This window comes from Talpa europaea, assembly GCF_964194135.1.
Source record: "Talpa europaea genome assembly, chromosome: 12".
NCBI lineage: Eukaryota > Metazoa > Chordata > Mammalia > Eulipotyphla > Talpidae > Talpa > Talpa europaea.
In genome coordinates this window covers 10589189-10610777 of record NC_140079.1, presented here as the reverse complement: position 1 = coordinate 10610777, position 21589 = coordinate 10589189, and the positions used below count along the sequence as shown (strand labels likewise).

General features: G+C 51.6%; 1 protein-coding gene across 1 annotated transcript; it reads right to left on the bottom strand.

Annotated features, from left to right (window-relative positions):
* Window positions 1-2733: 2733 nt before the first annotated feature.
* Window positions 2734-19652, bottom strand: LOC311180736 (long-chain-fatty-acid--CoA ligase ACSBG2-like; the record flags this gene model as incomplete). The annotated part of the gene is made up of 13 exons (XM_084248646.1): window positions 2734-2828; window positions 3206-3452; window positions 4042-4181; window positions 4450-4667; window positions 5910-6167; window positions 6261-6442; window positions 8196-8372; window positions 8506-8658; window positions 8781-8861; window positions 11744-11864; window positions 12398-12486; window positions 16465-16691; window positions 19619-19652. 13 exons carry the CDS (start codon window positions 19650-19652, stop codon window positions 2734-2736), a joined length of 2022 nt encoding a protein of 673 aa, XP_084104772.1.
* Between the last annotated feature and the right edge of the window lie 1937 nt (window positions 19653-21589).

The following is a 21589-nucleotide window of genomic DNA, read 5'->3' as shown; positions in this document are numbered from 1 at the left end:
TGGTTTCTCCCAAGAATTTAATTTTTCCCCTTTCTCACCTTTCAATTTGTTCCATCTGGGTTTGACTGTGAGCATACATGTGTGTCTGCCCTGGCTTTGCTCTTCTGCCCCATCGCTATGTCCCATCACTGAGCTTTTTTTTTTTTAATTAATTTTTTAAATATTTATTTATACATGCATACAAAAACCAGGGTGCAGGCTAGAGGTGCAGGGACTGAGAGGATTCACCAGAGACAGAGCGGGGAACAAGAACAGGCAGATGGACTGGAATACACGGCTGAGGGGAGCAGCGGGCGAGGCAGGAGAGGTCTGCTGCGCCATGTGGGTAGCTCCCCAGCCTGCCGGGATCAAACCCGCGCTGCTGCAGAGGCTGCAGACAGCCTCACAGTGCTGCACCCAACTGCCTGCACCACCAGGAAGGCACCTGAGCTTTTTTTTTATTATTATTATTGAAGTAATACTGCATTCTAACCTGGGTTTTAGGCATGCATCACTATAAATCAACATCTGTGCTACAGTAAGTTCACTAAACTGCATCCTCCACCATACAGTTGGCCCCTTTACGTGATTTACCCATGCTCTTCCTCTCCTGCCTACCGGTCCCTCCTGGTGGCCACTGCTGTTATAGTCTGAAAGTTTGTAACAACCTTACTTTGTTTGGTTTCTTTATGTGCTACATGTGAGTGTAACCATGTAACGTCTGTCTTTCTCTGGCTTATTTCACTATAACTGCCCTTGTAATCCCTGAGGCTTTCTAATTAATATCCGCTAGGTAGGCCCAGCCCCCTTTTGTTATTACTCTATTTTTAGAATTTCTCCAGGTATTCTTGCATGTTTATTTTCCTATACAACCTAAGCAACTTAGGTTTTAGAATGTTTTTCTTGTTTCATGTTAATATTATGTTGCTCATTTAAATTTTTTAAAAATGTATCCTGGTGTATCCTGGCTGGCATGTGGTGAGCGAGAGATTTCTCAGCCACTGTCTTTTCAAATGTTGCCTCTTTAATCCTTCCTGCCCTCCTGTGATGCAGGTTGAGACCTCCAGGATTCCCAGGTCCTGTATATGTAATATACCTTTTATAAATGTCTCATAGCTCTTGCGTGTTCTATTCCTTTTTTTTTTCTCTCTCTCTTAGTCTTTTTTTCCCTCTTTGCTTTTGAGTCTGGGAAGTTCCTACTGGCCTATTTTTAAACCTCCCTGATTATTTCCTTGGCCATGTCCCATCTACTGATGATCCCAGCAAAGGCAGTGTTCACTTCTGTTACAGGAATTCCTGATTTGTTGCATTTACTTTTTTAAAAAAAATTATTTATTTCTGCATACAAGAACCGCGGTGCAGGCCAGATGTGGGGGGTGTGTGTGTCTGAGAGGATTCACCAGAGACAGAGCGGGGAACAGAAAAGGCAGACAATAAAAATATGCTGCTGAGGGGAGCAGTGGGTGAGGCAGGACAGGTCTGCTGTGCCATGTGGGTAGCTCCATGGATAACAGGAATCAAACCCGCCTGCAGAGGCTGTGGACAGCTTCACAGTGTCGCGCTCAACCCTCTGCGCCTCCAGGGAGGCCCTGTTGCATTTACTTTTGATTCTTAGTCTCCATCTCTTCACTGATACTACCCCTCTGTTCCTGCATGTTGTTGAATAGAGCTGCAGTCTGCTAATCACAGCTGTTTTAAATCCACAGCCTGCTAATGGCAAGTCTCTGTCATGGCTGAGTCTGGCTCTGATCCCTGCCCTCTCTGTCTCTCAGGGCTGTTTGCTACTTTTTAGCATATCGTATAATTTTGGTTTAAAAACTGGACATACTACTGTGGGTGACAGGAGTTGAGGTAAGTAGGCCGTTACCTTCTGTTGCTCTGGCTGTAGGTCGGCTGTGTTCTCTGCTTGCTGTACCTGGAGGGACCACAGTCTAAAACTGCTTCTGACATCCTTGGTTTTGTCTCCCCTGTTGTCATGGTGTTCCCTAGAGACACCTTTTATGGGATCTGAGGTTTGCAGTTCTTTCCTTCTAGAACCCCCCTTATATGGGAACCCTGTTAGTGTGTGAAAATATGGAGGGAAACGATAAAGTATTCTGGGGCCTGGTAGACCCCCCGAACCCAGTCTCCTCAATATATATATATATATATATATATATATATTTATATATATATATTTATATATATATTTATATATATATTTATATATATATATACGGGGACTGATCTCAGGCCCTCCCTTCCTTGGATGCACCTCAGAGTGATACAAACAGTGAGTTGTTCCGCACACCTCTCAAGAGCTATCCCTTCAGTTTTCTTAAACAATATATTTTGTAAAGTAAAAGAAGCCCAGTTTTAATATTTCTGGAGCCTTCAATGTGAAGCCCCCCACCCACCTCAGCACTATTGACACTTTGAGGCAATTCTTCATCATGGGAGGGGGTGTCTTGGGCCCTGTAGGGTATTGAGCAGCATCCCTGACCTCTACCCCCCCACACCGGCCTCGCTGTGACACCCAAAATGTTTTCCCACATTGCCCAGTGTCCTCTGGGCTGGGTTTGGGGTGGGGCTGAGATCCACACTTTAGTGAAATTACTTTTATTATTCTTTTACATTTACATGTGAAATGCTCCTCCCGCACTGGGCGCATCTCTCAGAGCAGGGTCCCCTCCCCTCCAGAAGGAGAGGAAGGGCAGGGGTCACAGACCCTCCCCGAGGGAAGGGGTTCCACATGGCCTTCTTCACAGGTCTTTCTCAGCTATACAAACTCTCATCATCGCTGTAAAAGCTTTTGATCTCAGTTTGGTACATCTTGGCCACAACGGCCCTCTTCAGTTTTGTGTTGAGCCCTGTAATAAAGTCAGTTTCCAGATGGCAACTTCCCGCCATCCCTCCAGGGGGCCCCCGCATCACCACAGAACCAGGGATCCATGGGCTGAGTTTATTTCAAGGATGCAGAGAGGTGACTGGTGTTAGACCAGCAGGGGGCTTGGAGGACCCCCAAGAAGGGTACACCAGGCCCGCCCCAAGCTGCCCGGAGAATTCCAACCCTGTGCATGGACCAGTCAGTGGAGAAGCAGTCTCTGCTGCCGGTGAGAACATGGGAGGTGCAGGTTAGAAAGGCCAGGAGTGCCCACCCGGAAGCGGCATCGTAACAAGGACCCCAGGTCTCCGGTGCAAGCGACCCAGCCGGAGCCTCCCCACCTCCCCAGGCCCGTCCACTCACCCAGCTCCCCGCCAGCAATGGAGAAGTCCATGTCCAGGAGGATCCACTTCATGATCTTGGTGCTGTCCGAGGTGGCCTCTGCATTGGCAGCATCTATGCCCTGGCTGATGAAGTCCAAGACCAGGGGGTCCCGGTTGTAGATGATGTCTGACAGCCTGGTGGACTGGCTCCTGAGCTGCCGGCAGCAAGCCACGGCCTCGCTGGTCAGGGAGTCGCGGGGCTCCCCTGTTAGTGTGTTGATCTGGCACTGTTGTCGGGGGACCAGCAGTCAGGCAGGCTCCACACTGCCCCTGCACCCTCCAGCAGCACCAAGCCCAGCTGCCCACATGGAGTGCAGCTCACACATCACTCTCAAACCCGGGGTAGGCGGGGGTGCTGGCTCCTCATCCCCACTGTGCAGACAGAAAGTGTCGGCTTGACCAGGGAGACACCTGCCCAGAGCTTGTGCTGCTTGCCTGGGCCAGAACCTCAGGTCCATCCCCCTGGTCAAGACCAGGGCCCGCATGGCCTCCCACAGGACGGGGGGACTGGTCCCTCCACCCAGGGTGTGGGGGGAGAGGATGTGCCCCCCAAAAGCACAACGGTCACCAGGGAGATCTGAGATGCTGCTGTGATGGGGCTCCCTTCCCTTCAGTGGCCAGCCTAACCGGCTGTATCTCAGGGGTGGTGGGGACCCCCCGCAATAGGACATAGTGGTGCCCCAGACATGGCACCCAGGAGCTGGTGCTGAATGACCCACCTCTGCTTTCCCAGCCTGGTTCCCCTGCTGACATGGAAACCCCCTCCTGCCGACCTCCCGGATCGCCATGAGACTCGAAGACAGCACCCCGAGGTACCTTGAGTGTGAGCAGGGCGCACAGGTAGGGGGCTTCCTGGCCCACCAGCATGACGTATCGCACAATGGGAATGTTCCTCTTCACCCGCTCCTCAATAGGGTTTGGGTTGATCTTCTCGCCTGAGCTGAGGGTGATGATGTCTGCATGTGGAAGGGACAGGAGGTGTTTCTGAAAAGCAGTGGCAAGTCTGCTCTTGGGGAGGCCTGGGTGGGGTGTCATCCTCAGATAGCTCCCCCGCTACGACGGGCCCATGGCTCACCCCTGGAAACATCGGAGACAGAGCCCAAGCACAGGAAGGTGCCCTCTCCCCCGAGCTGAACTTCAGCTGTGCACAACGCGCCACTGTCCCGGGCAGCCCCGCGGGGCCCAGTCAGAAGTAGGAGGCAGCTCTCGGCCTGTCTCACTCACCCCCGACATTGCCCAAAACATAGAGGAAATTGTCAGCGTCCAAGAGACCGAAGTCACCCGTGTGCATCCAGCCTTGGAGGTTAATCTTCTCTTGGGTATTTTCCTCATCATTGAGGTACCCCATGAAGACATTGCGGCCCCAAATGTGGATGTCCCCGATGCCGTCTTGGTCTTGTTTCTGAATCTTGGTGTGGGCACCAGGAAGAGCCTTCCCACTACTGGGGCGGGGGGCAGTGGACAGGGAGGAGGACATTAGACACCCCCTGTTCACCACCCCTCTCCCCCATGCACACAACTGTTCAGACCCTAGGACTTCTCGGTCCCATCCAGGCAAATGGAGCCCCTAAGAAGGAGGGGGCTGGCTGGGTCCTGGCTCAAAACCAACGTCTTAGGGTCCATGGACACGGCACACCCAGCCCTGGCCACGGTGAATCCCCAGATGAGCACAGGGGGCCAGACACAGATTCAGACACCTTTGGGTGGACCTGGTTGCTGCTGAAGGCGCCTGGGTACAAGAGAGAGCAGTGAACACAACCTGGGCAAGATCCGGAGATCTTACCTCCCTGCTCATCTCCTTGGACACAAGGGACCCGGTGCCTTGACTCTGGAAACTTGAGGTTCCTACCCAGATGCCCCAACATGAATCTCCACCCAACTTTCTCCACGCTGCCTGGAGACTCAGGAAGGGGCCTCGGAGCTGGAAGGCACGCTGCACGCACCGAGGCGAGCTTAGTCCCAGTAGGGTTACCAGCTCAGATACAAGGTGCCTGGTTCAATTTGATTCCAAACAAATTTTTATTTTCATGTACACATATTGCAAAGGACACACATTTTTTGGTAAAAGTCATTTACCTGAAATTCATTTCCCTGTTCTCCTTGTATTTTTAACCCTAATCCTAAATGGGGATGCGTCTTCCATCTTGCTCTCACTTGTGCCTCTGGTTTGAGGGAAACCAGCTGCCATGTTGGGGGGGCCTCAAGCAGCCACGTGCAGGCCCTGAAGCCCAGAACCCACATCTCCCAGTGACAGCCCCCAGGAACTGAGGCTGCTGGCTTGGAAGTGTCTCCTGGAACCCCAGTCATGCCTCTGCACGAGGAGCCCTGACTGCCAGTTTGGGGCTGACCCACAGACAGATATTGTATGTTGGTTGTTCTAAACTAATAAATTTGAGGTGTCCACTTTACACAGCAAAGACAGCTGTGTCACGAGACTGGCCCAGGGTGTCAAAAATTATCAGTCATTAGTAAAAATAATGGTTGGCAAACTAAAAAACCAACCAGAGGGGCTATGGCCAAGCCACATTGGCTCGCTCACCTCCACTACCTGGATGCTCATTCTGGGGGTGGGGGGGACAACAGTGGGGTGACAGCAGCACACAAGCCCCCCACCTGCCCAATCCCATAGAAGGGGGTTGAGGTCCACCAGCCATTCTCCCAGCCAGCAGTTCTCCCGGGCCCACCTCAGCAGCCGGAAGTCCCCTGGGGTGGAGAGCGTGTGCACCCCCGTGCACTCAGGCGTGCCGTAGAGCTGAAAGATGGGCATGTTGAGACTGAGGAAGTAGTCCAGGGTGGTCCCGGCGAGCCCCATGCCCATGTTGAAGAGCTGCCGGCAGTAGTGCAGGCCCAGGAAACTCCTGGCCTGGTTGAAGGTCAGCTTCTCGGCCAGATAGAAGGTCAGCTTCCTGAACAGGCGCAAGCACACCTGTGGATTCATCTGCCTTGAGAAGTGGACATGGAGCAGAGCTGGGCGTCAGGACCCTCCGGGGCTGCTGGGCCTCCCCACACTGGGCAGCCCAGGGCCCCTGCCTCACTTAATCATCTGCCTCTTGAGGGTCCTGAGTCCTAGCTGCATGGCCCACTTGTCGATCTTCTTCCGGAACGGGGTGGAGGAGAGCTGGCTGGTCCTCAGCTGGTCCAGCAGCCAGTCCCAGACCCACGGGACTCCGTAGAACAAGGTGGGCTTCACCTCCCGCAGGGTGTCCAGCAGGGAGCCCTGCATTATGCCAGGCCAGCCGTCCTCAGCAGCTCTGGGGCAGTTGGGCCACGGCACCCTCACCCACCTTGGGACTGGGCTTTGAAGCCTTCCCTCCTGCCAAGGCTAGAGCAGAGTTCTGAGAGGCATGGGGGGAGCTGGGAGGGAGCGCCATGGGACGGGGACTAGCCGCTCCCACCCACCCGTCTGCACCCCTGCTCGCCTGTGAGCTTCAGCCCTCCCCACACAGAGGGGTCGCGTCCACCCTCTCCCTGATGCTGAGCAGACCCAGAGGAGGAGGGGGGTAAAGGAAAGGGACAGAGAGGGAGAAACAGGTGGAGAAACACAGAGACAGAGGTGGAGGGACACTCTGAGACACAGAGAGACAGAGACAGAACAGAGAGACAGAAAGAGATAAGGGGGGTGGGGAGAGAGACAGAAAGAGAGACAAAAAGAACAGAAAGAGAAAAAGGAGAGAGACAGAGAGGAAAAGGTGGGGGGAGAAAGAATAGGAGGCGCAGGGATGGGACAGAAAAACTCTGGCTTTGTCATTATTTTCAGATATTCTTAGTTCCCTAGAAAGATTTCTCGGTGACCACAACAAAACATCACAATGAATGCCTGAGACTGAGAGCTGCTGGCAAAGCAGAACCCCCCAGGCGCCCACAGACCAGCTGTTCTCAGGCAGGGCCAGGGCCGGCAAACTCCACCCCACGGCCTGAGATGGTTATTACATTTTTCAGATGGTTTTTAAGAATTTCAAGAACTATATTTCAAAAATTCAATTTTTGGTTACCATAAAGTTTTGTCTTTTTTAAAGAAGAAATCTGCAGAGTTTGCTCTGTCCCTGAGCGCCTGCAGGAGCAGCCTGTTTAGCCTCTTGGCCCAGGAAACCCATGTCACTTACTGCCTGGCCCTTCACAGCGCGCAGGCCCCGGGGCTGGGGCAGCGGGACGTCTGGGAAATTCTATCAATAACGTTCATCATTTGCCCTATTTCCTCTGTCTTAGGAAATACGTGATTTTCTGACTTCAGAGATGAACACAGCCATGGCGGATGTTTCCCGGTGTATGTTAGTGACCTTGACGTGTACTGGATTTTTTACTGTGGTAGAATCCACATCCCCGTGCCAAGGTAATCATTCCTAACCGCCAGCGCCACGGCACTGAGCACACTCAGGCTGTCGTGCAGCCACCCCTCCATCACTTCCAGAGCTCCCAGAGTTCCAGCTGAGACTCTGTCTACCCCTCCCTACCCCTGGCCCTGGCACCACCACCTACGTCCTGTCTATGGCTGTGGCTCCTCTGGGGCCTCCCGTGAGTGTGTCGCCCAGGATTTGTCCTTGTGTCTGGCTTAGTGCCCTGAGCCTCCTCAAGGTCCATGCACACCAGGGCAGGGTCAGAAAGTCCGTCCTCACTGGGGCTGAACCGCGTCCTGCTGTCCCGATGGCCCGCACTGTGGCACTCGGGTTGTCGGGTCTGCCGCTTCATGTACTTTCAACGACCCGATGCTGCTCCCTGCACAGGTGGTGCTTCCCCCCTGACAGGCATGGCATGTGCCTCCATCCCCCCGGGTCTGCTGCAAGCCCTTTGCCAATGGGGAAACAGAGGCCCAGAGAGGCCAAGGACTGGGATCAGACAGCCAGTGGGGGTGCAGATGGAGGATTCCAGGTCTGCGCTGAGCTCCCCTCCCCAGCTCAGGGTGGCCCCTGACCAGCCACCCTCCTGACTTTGCCTATGCCCCTGGCAGTGGGGCCCCCGGGGGCGCTGCTTACCCTGAGGGCATCCTTCCCGGCAAAATAGAGGGCCCCAGCCACTGAGATGGGGATCCAGAGGTCAAAGATCTGGGACCTCATGTAGCTGAGAGGGAGGTAGCTCACCAGGACCTCCTGCCCCTCGGCGGGGCTCTTAAAGGACAGGCTCTGGGCAGTAGCGGCTGTGGTCCAGGTGATCTGCAAGGCACCTTAGCTGTCACCTGCAGGTCTTTTTGTTCTCAACCCCAAGGAGAGCTCTGCCATCCAGAGGAGACATGGAACCACAAAGCCCCCTGACCCCACCCCTGCACCGCCCCTTGTTGGGACCCACATTGTCATGGCTGATCATGACGGCCCTCGGGGGGCCCGTGGTGGTCACCATGTTGTAGAACACGGCACAGCACTGGTTGGGCTTCTGGGAGTCGATGATCTGGTCCAGAGTGTCATCCGAGACGCTGTTTGCCAGGTCCAAGAACGCTTTCCACTGCAGAGGGGTGGGGTTGAGATTGCAGGGGCCCCCGGAGGACCATCCATGGCACCCTAGAGCCAGACCCCGCCATCCTGAGGAACACACCTCTCCACCCTCCCCTCCCCACGAGGACATACGGAATACAGGTTCTCCAGCTGGGTCCGGGTCTTTTCCTTGTACTGGATGATGGCCTTGAAGCGCCCCAAGAAGCCATTTATCTGCCAGACACCCCAACGCTAAGCCAGCGGCAGGACACAGTGAGCCCCAAGCCCCACCTATGCAGCACTTCCTCCCGAGGCCCCAGGGTTCTTTTTATCACAGCAAAACCCTCACAGACGTACTGTTTCAATCCTTTCAACGAAGCATTTAGTACATTCACAACGCTGTACGAATGTCACCGCTCTCTGGTGCCAGAACATTCCTTCACCCGAATTAGCAGTCACTCCCCACCCCCACCCCGTGGCCTCCACCAACCTGCTGGTCTGTCCCCGCGGCTGCGCTTGTGCTGCTCACATCTCTCAGTGGCCTCGCCGCCGTGAGGCTTGTGTGTCTGCCTTCTCTCCCGCAGCCTCGTGTGTCCATGTCACGGGCCCTGTTTCCCAGGCCCACCCACCCTCCTGGCATCAGGGGTCAGCACGGAATAACCCCCAGGTACGGATGGACCATCATCTGTGGGTCCCGTTGTCCCCGGGTGGACATTTGGGTTGTTTCCAGCTTTTGACTAAAGTGAATAATGTTGCTCTGGACATGAGGAGAAAAACACGGCTTTTCTTTCCTTCCTTTGGGGGATAGATGCAGAACCGGGGGTGCTGGGTCGTGGGCATTCTGTTTTTTAATTTTTTGAGGACTGGCCGCGCTATTGGCTGGAGAACTGGAAATGCACCGTCTCATGCTCCCGCCGAGAGAGCAGCATCTAGGATTTATCGAGGAATCATTTCTTTTTTTTTTTTTTTTTTTTTTTTTTTTTTTAAAGAGGCAAGCTTTATTTATTTATTTATTTGTTTGTTTATTTATTATTTATTTATACATACAAGCGCTGGGTACAGTCAGAAGCGCGGGAGGTTGAGAGAATTCACCAGAGCCAGAGCAGGGAGCAGAGCAGGCAGACTGAAGTACACTGCTGAGGGGAGCAGCGGGCGGCAGGAGAGGTCTGCGCGCCATGTGGGACCCTCCTCTGGTGGCCGGGGAGCAGCCGGGGATCGAACCGGCGCTGCAGAGGCTGTGGGCAGCTTCGCAACCCAGCACTCAACCTCTGCGCCACCGGGGAGGCCCAATCGAGGAATCATTTCTACGCAGTAAAGGCCACCTTGTTCGGGGGAGGGTTCTCTGGGCCTGGACAGACATGCCCCGTCCTGCATCGCTTCACAGCGTTTCAGCGGCCAAGGGGCTGCATCTACGGCAGGGGCCCGGCGGGCTGCCCTTGGCCGAGGCGTGGGGGCTGCAGCATCTGGCTTCGTCCAAGTACACTCGGACCTTTGCAGAATGGAATCAGCTAACGATGTGTTTCTCGGGACACTCCCCCCCCACACCTCCTTGCTGAGCTCCCGGGCCGCAGGGGAGTGATCATAGTCAAGATACAGACGATCTGTCACCCCGATGAGATGAGTTCCCCCCCTCCCCGGCCTCTCCTCCCAGCCTGACACCTCTGCTGTGATTGTCTCACGGCCTGGCGTTGTCTCGGGCTTCTCTACCCAGAATCGCGCAGAGCGAAGCTCTCGTGTCTGCCTTGCTTCATGCAGCACGTTGGCGATGCCGCCATGGCATTTGCGCTCAGGATTCCGGTCCTCTCTACTGTTGGATGGCACGGACAGACCACCCTTTGTTCATGCAAACTGGAGATCAAAGACTGGCTCCCCACTGCAGGATATTGGGGTGGTTTCCAGTTCTCAGCAATCACGAGCCACCGTGGACTTTCACAGAGAGGAGTGACGTCAGGCGTGTAGCCTGGGCTGGAAGGCTGGACCCTACAGCGGGTATTCGCTGACTGTAGAAGAAGCCGCCGTGTTTTCCAGTGATGGCGTCAGCCTGCTTTTCCGTCAGAAAGAGCACCCCACTTGCTCCATGTCCTCAACAGCACATGGGATTTATTGCATGTTAAAATTTGAGTTGGTGGAGAAGGGAAGGCCCGAGCATGGGGGGCCCGAATACAGGCGGGCATGACCCCTATGCTCACCTCTATCCCCTGTGCCCTTGAGTCTCTCCCCGTTCCTCCACCAGCTTGGGTCTGCGGCTGAGGGCCAGAGGTCAAACAGGAGTGATGATCCTGTCGGTGACACCATTGGCACGGCGACTGCCAGGCTGCCGGCTCCCCATTCCAGTTCTGATTAGTTCATTCTCAGCCCCAAACCCATCCAGTGGGTCCTCTCACCAAGCCACTGGCCCGAGATCTGAGCGTCAGGGAAGGTGGCTTTGGCGCTCAGGTCAGCAGGCTACAGAGCCTACCAGAACCACCTCTGACCCAGAGGACATTCGGCATCCCCCCCAAAAGAGGATCTGCTGTGGGGCCGATTTAGATGAAATGTCCAGAACAGGCAAATTCATGAGAGATAGAAAATCACTTCATGGGTACCAGGAAGGGGGAGGGAGTGCCAGTGGGCCAGGGTTTCCTTTTTAGAGGAATCTTCTGGAAGTGGAGAGCGATCACAGATGCCAGCATTGTAAACGTACTAAATGCCACTGAAATGTCCACGAGAACAGTTAACATAGTAACGCGGATATTCTGTGCATTTTATAATGATGACGACGATGATGATGAAGTGGGAGTGGCCCTGCTTGCAGTAGGCAGAGCTAAGTCCAACTTGGGGTGCATGGAGGGGCAGCCCAGAACCAGCACTGGGTGGGCGCTGACACGCTCAGGATGGAGCACCAGGGGAAGCAGCCAGTGGCAACGCTCACCTGGCAGGAACTGCCCCAGGGTACCAGCCCGGAAGCCACAGTTCCAGGCCGTGGGTAGCAGTGGGTTTTGGGCATGCCGCTCATTGGTCTCCATCCCCCCCCACCTACTGGTCATGCATGTGTTGCAAAATTATTGGATTTGTTTCTAAGTTATGCCTCCACCGGGAATGCCCTCCTGACTCCCACAGGCCCAGGTGTCACTGACCTGGATGATTTTTTGCAGGTGCTTGTCATTATCCACCACTACAATGTCCATCTCTGAGTTTTCGACGATGACCTGGCAGGTTTTGGGGGAGCTGGTGGACAACATGCCAACAGAGAAGCCTCTGGAATCAGAACCCAAGAGGTGAGGGCCTGCCAGAGAATTTCAGAGCTCCTGGGAGGCCTGTTTTGCCCAAAGGGGAGTTAGTCCCTCAGGCAGGGCACAGGTTATAGCAGTTTTCTCCTGACACAGGTGCCCTCTTTGGAGGCGAGACTCTTGGAAGGTAAGACCCAGGAATAGCCGGGGCCTGGGCCCTGCCCTCCAGATGTTGCCCCATGGTTTGGATGGGTAGAGGGAGGGAGCTACCAAAGAGTGAGGGAAGGGGAACCCCAAGGAGTGAAGAAATCTTCCTGGAGGAGGGAACATGGAAACTGGGCTTCACAGGATATATATGAGTTTGCAGCATAGCGTGTACCCATAAGGGCGAGCTGGGTTCTTGACAAATCCCACTGAGCAAGATTAAATGAGAACCACGTTTTTGCTCTTTGGACTCCTCCGTGAGACCCCAACAGTCTTGGGCGGGGGGTGGGAATGGGTCTCTTGGGCTGGTGGCTTCCTGCTTTGATGTAACCCAGGGGGAAACCAGACACCTCTTACCCAGCCATGATGGCGCCAATGCTGGAGATGGCCCATTCCTCTGAGTTGAACCCCATGATCCCCACACTGTGGAAGCGCTGCAGGCCCAGCTGAGGAGAAGAGGCCTGTGTGAGGCACCCAGTTCTGGTTAGCTATCACCTACCCACCCCTACTTGCCCAGGGGTCCCAGGTTGAGAATCTTGGGTTCCTTTCTTTTCTGTTGGCCATTTGTGCTTTTGTGAATTGATGGAATAACCCATCTCGCCACTCTAAGTGACCGCAGAGTCGGGAGGATTCTGCCCCACCCCACCTCCACCAGGGGGAACATCTGGGGACATGATGGGGGAAGGGAATACTCCTGCCATAGAGTGGGTGGGCACCAAGGATGCTGAGAAACAACCTCCAGTGCACAGGACAGACCCCACCATGAGCAGTGATAATACCTCAAATACTACGCTTAAGAAACCCCGAGAAAATATAAACAAAATATGCACCCTGATAATTTGAATATTTGACTCATAGGTTATCATAACCTGCATTATTCACAAAAGCATACTGCATGGCTTTTTATCCCAGCCTTTAAATATTTCTCTATGGTATCAACTGGAATATGTCTGTGATAGGGTAACAAAAATGTCTTGTTTAACAACCCTTGTGGTTAACTGATACTTACATGGGTTTCGATTTTTCCTCCACTTTTATTAAATGAAATGTCTGGGTGGCTAACCTGTTACCTTAAGCTCTGACTACACACATGATTACAGTGTAAGGTGGGGTGCTGGGGTTGCCAACTCCCTCACGGTAGAAAATCCATGTAAAACTTTTGACTCTTCAAAAGTTAACCACTAAAAGTGCTGTTGACCTTACCAATAGCATAAACAGTTGATTAACAAATACTCTGCATGTTATATTATTATACACTATACTCTTATAATAAAGCTAGGTAAAAGAAAATGTTAAGAAACTCATAGGAGAAAAATACATTTGCAGCACTTCCATACTGGCAGTGGAAATTGTCTGTTTACAAGAGAATCTGCATAAGTGGACCCGAGCACTCATGTCGTGCAAGGGCCAGTTGTATTTACACCCACATCTAACTTCAAGTTCAAGAGGGCACACCACTCATTGTCTTGGTAGAACCAGGTAATTTCAGCTGATCCAAATGGAGCAGCTCTTCTCCACATCAAACTCTTAGATACAACTGCCCACTCCCTGTGCCATCGTCCAACAGGCTCAACATGGTCAAGATCCCCTCCTGCCCGGCCTCTACAACCTCTGCTAAAGGTAGTTCCATCACTCCTGTAGCACAAGTCATCTTCTGTTCCTTTCATTCTCTCAAGGATTCAGTCCATCAAGAAATTCACTTCTCAAATCAACTCAAAATGGATTAAAGAACTAGACATAAGACCTGAAACCATAAAATACATAGAAGGAAATATAGGCGAAACACTACGTGATATTCACATCAAAGACATCTTTACAGACACATCACCCAAAGCAGTGATAGTGAAGGCAAAGATCAACAGCTGGGACTACATCAAATTAAAGAGCTTCTGCACAGCAAAAGAGACAATAACAAAAACAAAGAGAAACCCCACCAACTGGGAGAACATTTTTGCACACAACACTAATGATAAAGGACTGATCACAAAAATCTGCAAAGAGCTGATGAGACTCAACAACAACAAAGAAAATAATCCAGTCAAAAAATGGGCAGAAGAGCTAAAAAGAAACTTCTCTGAAGAGGAAATGCAAATGGCCAACAGGCATATGAAAAAATGTTCAACATCACTTGTCATCAGGGAAATGCAAATCAAAACTACCATGAGATACCATCTTACACCAGTGAGAATGGCACATATTAAAAAAACTAGCAACAACAAATATTGGCGAGGGTGTGGAGAAAAAGGAACTCTCCTGCACTGTTGGTGGGAGTGCAAACTGGTCCAACCACTATGGAGAGCTGTGTGGAGATTTCTGGACCTACTAAACATAGAGCTTCCATAGGATCCAGCAATTCCACTCCTAGGTATTTACCCAAAGGACACAGAAACATCCATTCCAAAGAGCACCTGCACCCCTATGTTTATAGCAGCACTGTTTACAATAGCTAAGCTTTGGAAACAGCCCAAATGCCCAAAAATAGATGACTGGATCAAGAAGATGTGGTACATATACACCATGGAATTCAGCATTCAAAACTCAGCATTCAAAAAAGATAAACACATGCCATTTGCAGCAACATGGATGGCGCTGGAAGGGATCATGCTCAGCGAAATAAGCCAGAAAGAAAAAGAAAAATACCGGATGGTCTCACTCATAGCAGGAATCTAGAAAACTTAAATAAGGGACCAGGAGAATGAATAACTATAAGAAAGTGAAAATCAAAATCAACAAAAAACTATGAACCAGAGACACTCTATGGGGGGTGGGGGGCCAGAGGGAAGGGATTGGGGTCAAAATAAGGGGGTTGCAATTGTATGGGGAATATAAAAATAAAATTTATTATTAAAAAAAAAGAAAAAGAAAAAAGAAATTCACTTCTCTTCCCCTCTCCTGCTAGCACAAGGTTAATCATCTCAGCCTCAAATGTTGTTTCAACTCGGCTTGTTCTCACCAGCAGCAGCCAGAGGGCACCAGTGAGCACCTGAGGCAGGTGGGGCCACCTTACTCTTGGTAAAAGCTCAAGTCCTCCGCAGCCCCCAGGTCCCTGAATGACCTGCTCTTACCTCCTCTTTCTCTCCTCGTGGCTCATTCTGCTCCAGTCACACTGGCCTCCTCACTGTTCCTCTAACATAGCCGCTGTATTTCTGCCCCAGGGCCTTTGCACTGGCTGTTCCCGCTGCTTGGAACATCTTCCCCCCAGATAGAGGTCTCAGCCCATCCTCACTCCCAGTCTTTAGTTGAATTACTGAGGCATGTGCACATATGGAGATGTGAAATTTAACCCCCAAAATTATAGTTATGTAAATGATTGATGAAGCAATACATTTTAAGAAGAAAAAAAAAAAAGAACACTTTCAGAGAGGCTTTCCCTGACATCATATGTTAAAAAAAAAAAAGCCCTGGTTCATTTTCCCTCTTCCCTCCTTCCATGCTTTAGTTGTCTCTGAAATACTGTTTCTACCTGTGGCATCATTTCCTTGTTTATTGCATTGACTGGGAGAGTTCTCTGAGGCCTCTGGTTGTCTTTCCTAATCTGAAAAATGCGCATTCATCCATTGAACACACAGAGAGGGGCTGGTGCTGTTCCAAATTCTGGGGCCTGCACTGAACAAGGCAGCAGGGTTCTCACCTTTATGAAACGGACCCAGTAAAAATACAACACAACCACGGAATCAGGTGGGCAAGAGAACTGGGCAGAAAAATTTAAAAGCAGCTGTGACAGAGCCGGGAGCCACAGTGGTCAGAGAGGACCTAGCTGAGGAAATGCCACCCAGTGGAGAAAAGACACAGTAAGTTAATAACCCTAGGAACATGAGCTACTGTCAGCGCTGCTTGAGGGTTAGCCGGAGCGATGGGATGCACGTGCGCGTGCTGCATCCTTGTGCAAACCGATGGGCTAGGCGCTATCCTATTTCATTATGTATTTAATTTTAATATAAAACGATACATTTTACAGCAAATTTAATTACTCAACGTGAAATTTATAAGCTCATGCAGAAATTATATATCTTAATAACGTATATTTTAATACACATATTTATGTACAAAGCCCTCATCATACAGATGGGGCGATTAAGGCACAGGGGGGCTAAAAACTTTTTTTTTTTAATCACACGTCTTTAATGTATCCTTCTTGATTAGCGAAACTAATTAATTTGAGCAAGAACAAGCGGCTAATGGCGGCTCTGGGATTCGAACCCACACTCAGGCATCCTCAAAGAAATAAAACACTAGACCACAGAGACCAGGCCGACCCGAACCGAGGGCAGGCGCAGGACATGACCCGGTGGTGCCCAGATGCAGAAGGAAGACCTCGAGCAGGTGGACATAGCGCGCGGGCAGGAGAGGAGGGGCACGGGCAGGAGTGGAGGAGCCGGGCAGGAGCGGAGGAGGGGGGCAGGAGGGGTGGGCTGCGCGCCTACCTTGAGGAAGGCCTTGGCCGCGCGCCGGCACTGCTCGTAGTACTCGATGTAGGTGAGTATGTGCCAGGTGTCCCCGTGCTTGGAGCCGAGCGCGGTGTAGTTGGCGTACTGTATGGCCGTGCTACTGAACATGTCGTGCACGGTGATGGGCATGTTGTTGGCGAAGGAGGTCGTCTCTTGGTGCAGACGCACCTCGCCGTCGCGCTGCGCGGTCCAGTACTTGTGGCCTGCAGGCCGGTGGGACAATTGAGGCAAGGGAGACGCCTGGTAGGCGGGCCAGGGAGGGCGGGGTGACTGGAGGGAAGGGCTTGGCGGTGGGGAGGGGGAGACTCGGCGGATGTTGACCAGAGATGGGTCACACATCTCAGGGCACAGCACCAGCAATGGCACTAGTGGGGGCACAGGTGGGGCTACAAGGCGGCCTAGGCCACAGGTAGGTGAGGTTGGAGGAGTAAGGAGAGGGAACCCCACGGCAGAGAGAGAGGGGCGAGGGCTGTGGAAGAGGTGGAACACAGCCAGGGCTTGGCACTAAGGGGGCCAGAAGTAAGTTGGGAGAAGACAGGAGAGCCATGGAGACAGTCAGAAAGAGCCAGGCTTTAAAAGGGAGAAAGTACACAGGTGAACAGGGACGCAGGAAGGACAGAGGGACAGCTGGACAGACAGATGCGCGGCCCCCAGAGAGTACAATGGCAAACTAAGCAGGAAACTCAGCAACAGGACTGTGTCCCGCCCGTGGAACCCCAGGACCCGTCACGGCTCACCATCGGAGCCACCTGATCGCACTCACTCCCAGTTCAGCATCTGGCAGAGGGACAGCCCCCCCAAAGCCAACAGCAAACCAGTCTTGACTGGGCCTCAAGACTCCCAACCTGGTGCAGCCTCCCTTGGCAGTTCCGGAGGGCCCAGGCCCCCACCCTCAAACTGGCCTGAGGACCACCCCAGCCACACCCAGGACCCAAGGGTCCCCCAACCTCCAGCTTTCATTTCTGGTCAGTGGGTGCTCTCCTCCCGTGGACTCAGTATCTTCTCTGAAGACAGGGGTCCAGAGTTCCTTCGCCTCTGTTCTCACTGTCTGGGGTGAGTCTGGCCTCCTGGTAGTGGACAGATTTCATACAGTGACAGCTGAGTGGAGGACAGGTGGGCCCATCCATGGCAGGCACAACCAAGGGAGCATCCAGGAAGGTGTCTGAAGGAGTAGGAGCTGACCAAGCACAGGGAGGGGGAAGCATCTAAGAGGACATTGTGACTTGGCGAAGGCCTTTGGGGCTTGAGGATAAGGTAAAGTGGGGAATACAGAGGAATAGAACCAAACAGGTGGCGAGAGCCAGGTCCTGTGGGGTCTTGACTGTGTTGGTAAAGAAATATGTTCTGGTACCTCTGTGGCCATCCTGCACCCTGTGTGCAGACTGTTTTGTCCCTGGGAAGAGCTGAAATATCTGGCTCCCTGCCCCTTCCACCTCCTCTGTGGTCAGAAAGGTGGGGCCACTCTTGCCTCCAGCTTCTTTTTATCAGCTTTGGTCACCCCTGCTCAAGCCACACAGAGGCAGTACTCTCCAGACTGGATGCCTGGAATGTTCTTGCTGTGGCCAATCCTTATGACATCACTGTAGATTCTGCAGCCTGGAGCCATGAGGACTGAGTGGAGGGGCAGGAATCTACCCAAGAAGACCTTGCTCCTGCCTCCCTAGCCAGTCATCACCAAGATGACAGTTCCTGGGGAGGAGGTGGCAGAATAATCTTGGATTCAGGTTCGCAAGGGACTCCAGACTCACTGCTCAGCATTGTTGGCTCGTAATGCGAGAGTTTACATGGGACCCTAAAAAAGTAGTAATGGGATGGAAGAGGCAGGCACAGAAGGCTGACGACGATGACACGGAGGCCAAGGAAGCAGTGTTTCAGAAAGCAAGGTTAGGTCCGCAGAACCTGGGCAGCCAGGACATCAGAAAGGCCTCTGAGTCACTGCGCCTGGGAGTTGGTTATTCCTTTGCAGTCCCCGGGTGTGGTTACAGCTGCGTTTTCAAATACTGGATGCTGTTGAGATTATAAACTAATCATTAAAAGCCTCTCCAATTCCTCAAATTAAAAATAGAATTACCACATGAGCCAGAAATTCTGTTTCCGGGTACACAGCCAAAATAGTTGAAATGCGGTCACAAACAGATACTCACACCAGTGTCCCCAGCAGCGTTGTTCCCAGCAGCCAAAAGGAAGCAACCCAAGTGTCCACCAGTGGATGAAAGGGTGAAAAAAAATGCAGTCCATCTGCACCGTGGAATGCTTCTCAGCCTTTCAAAGGAAAGTCTGACATAAGTTACAACATGGAGGTGAAGCAGGACCCTTGAATTTTTTAAACCCAGCCCTGCTCAAGGGCGTTGGTGCAGTTTGCTGCCGGCCCCTCTGAGCCTCTGGCTGTGGTTCTTGGAGCCCTCCAGCCCGCAGCCTGCCCTCACCTCAGCATGGATCCAGGCCGGGCGGGGGCGGGATTTTTCCTCTCATATCAGGACCCAGGATATTGGAAATGGACTTGAAAATGGACCATCTTATGGACCATCTTATTGGAACGTGGCCAGCACCAATCAACAGCTGGGATTCAGTTTTGAAGTCCACCTGCCCTTCCTTTGGCACTTGTGCAAATGTATGATCATAACCTCTCAACCTGATTGAACTCTCATGGGTGCCAAATGAAAGGACCAATCTGTGTGTGTGTGTGTGTGTGTGTGTGTGTGTGTCGCGTGGAAGGGAGCTTGAAGAGGTAGTTGGAGAGGCAGGCAGATTCATCTGGAAGACCTTTGTTGAGCTGTAACATGGAACCCTGTCCTCTAGCACCGCGTCTGTGCAGACCTGACCTCCAACGTTGCCTGCTGGTGACACCGTTGGCCTGTGCCTGGTGACCCTAAAGGTGCTGGTTGGTTTTGGCTTAATGACCAGCATCTCTGAAAGCGTCTCTGCCTCTGCCACGCCTGGCGCCACCCTGGTGCTGTTGCCTTTGGTGCCGTTGTTTTGTGTGGGGTGCTGCCCATTCCAGGTCTCGCATTACTGTTGCTGAGACTTTGGTGACCTTTGAACCCTTGCTATGGCCTCTTTCCTCTCTCATGTCGTTGAACCTGGGCCTGAATTGTTCTGCAGTTGCGGTAGTAAGCGGGTGAGAACCCACCGGCTGTGACGTTTGGCTCCCCCACGCTTTGCATGGTGGCAGATGAACCTTGAGGACATTTCACACAGTGAACTAAGACACAGAGAAATAGTGTAAGTTTCCATTTTTAATATAGTCAAGTCCATAGAAACAGACAACAGAACAGCAGTTGCCAGGCGCTCTTCCTGTGTCTGCTTTCAGTTGTGCAGTACACAGCAGTGTAACACCCTGGATACCACCAAGGTGTTTTTAAAGGATTAAATGGCACATTTTTGGTTTATCACAATTTAAAAAATTCAATAAACCTCCCTGAGGCCAGGGTGAGAATCACAGTAGAAAATACATCACTGAGGGCCTCCCCGGTGGCGCAGCGGTAGAGCGCTGGGTTGCGAAGCTGCCCGCGGCCTCTGCGACGCCGGTTCAATCCCCGGGCTGCTCCCCGGCCACCAGAGGAGGGTCCCACATGGCGCGCAGACCTCTCCTGCTGCCCGCTGCTCCCCTCAGCAGTGTACTTCGGTCCTTCTGCCTGCTCTGCTCCCCGCTCTGGCTCTGGTGAATTCTCTCACCCTCCCGCGCTTCTGACTGTACCCAGTGCATGTGTAAACAAAACAAACAAACAAGCAAACAAATAAAGAAAAACATGCCTCTATTAAAAAAAAAAAAAAAAAAAAAAAAAAAAGAAAATACATCACTGAGTTGGAGCATTTTTGACAATCAGCTATTTGTGTTTCCTTGGTGAGAAATATTGTGAAAAGGTGAAAAAAATTTTGCCAAAGCTACATTCACGTAGAAAACCTGCATATTTATGTATTTTCATATGTGAAAATGAATTCTCACCACCCCACACGTGCACGTTGCCCGGTAGCGACATGTGTGTGCAGTGGTTCCTGTTATTTGTGGTAGTTACGCCGATAGCGTTGCTGGATTAGCAAACCCTGGACCACTGCGCTTGGAAGAAAGAGTTAGGTTTCTCCCAGCCTCTGCTCACACTCTTCCAGCCAGTCAGTTCATAACCCTGTATTACATGTGCTTTCTACTCAAGGACAGCTTCATAACACATGTCCATTTGTTAACATTGAAGTGAGCCCTATACTGCACACCGGACAGAAACATCTAACACATACCCCACCCCCCCCATAAGTCACATCACAGCCTTGCATTCAGGAACTCTAGAGAATACTCAGCTCTAGTCTTGGGGGCTGTTTTCACCAGCAGAATTACCAAAAAATGCCCAAACATGGCATGACCTCCAAAAGAATGTGCACTTGCAAGGTGAGGGCACCCCCTTCCAGCTTAGCTGGGAATGTGGCCATTAAAAATTTTCACTGTTCTGTGCATGGCCACAAATGGCCACAAAAGCACCAGATCTATTGATTTGGGGGGTACACGTTTCATTGAGCAGGCAAAGTTGCAAAGGTAGAATCTGCAAACACAGAATTGACTGTACTTACACATTTCAAAAATAAACCTATCAACTAGACGGAGAGTCATCCAATGACTGCCACCTTCCTGCATTGCATTAAATCTTTTGCAAGGAGAATGTCTTTACACATTTCTATTTAAGCTTTTATGTTTTAAAAAGGGGGAAACTGTGGAGGTTCCTCAAAACATTAAGAATAGAAATGCCATATGACAACTATTCTACTTCTCGGTATTTAAGAATACTAAACAGTAATTTGAAAAAGCTGTGCACCCCATGTTCATTGTGGCATGATTCACGGTAGCCAAGCACAGGAAATACCCTGTGTGCCCACCGACGGACTAGTGAATAAAGAGGAGAGGGTAGATTCACATAATAAAGTACTACTCAGCTATAAAGAATGAAGTCCTACCATTTGAACAATATGGATGAATCTAGAGGGTATTAGGCTGTGAAATAAATCAGAAAGAAAAAAATTTTTTTAAACTTTTTTTTTTTAAGAGGCATGTATTTTTATTTATGATTTTTATTTATTTCTTTTGTTTATACATGCACTGGGTACAGTCAGAAGC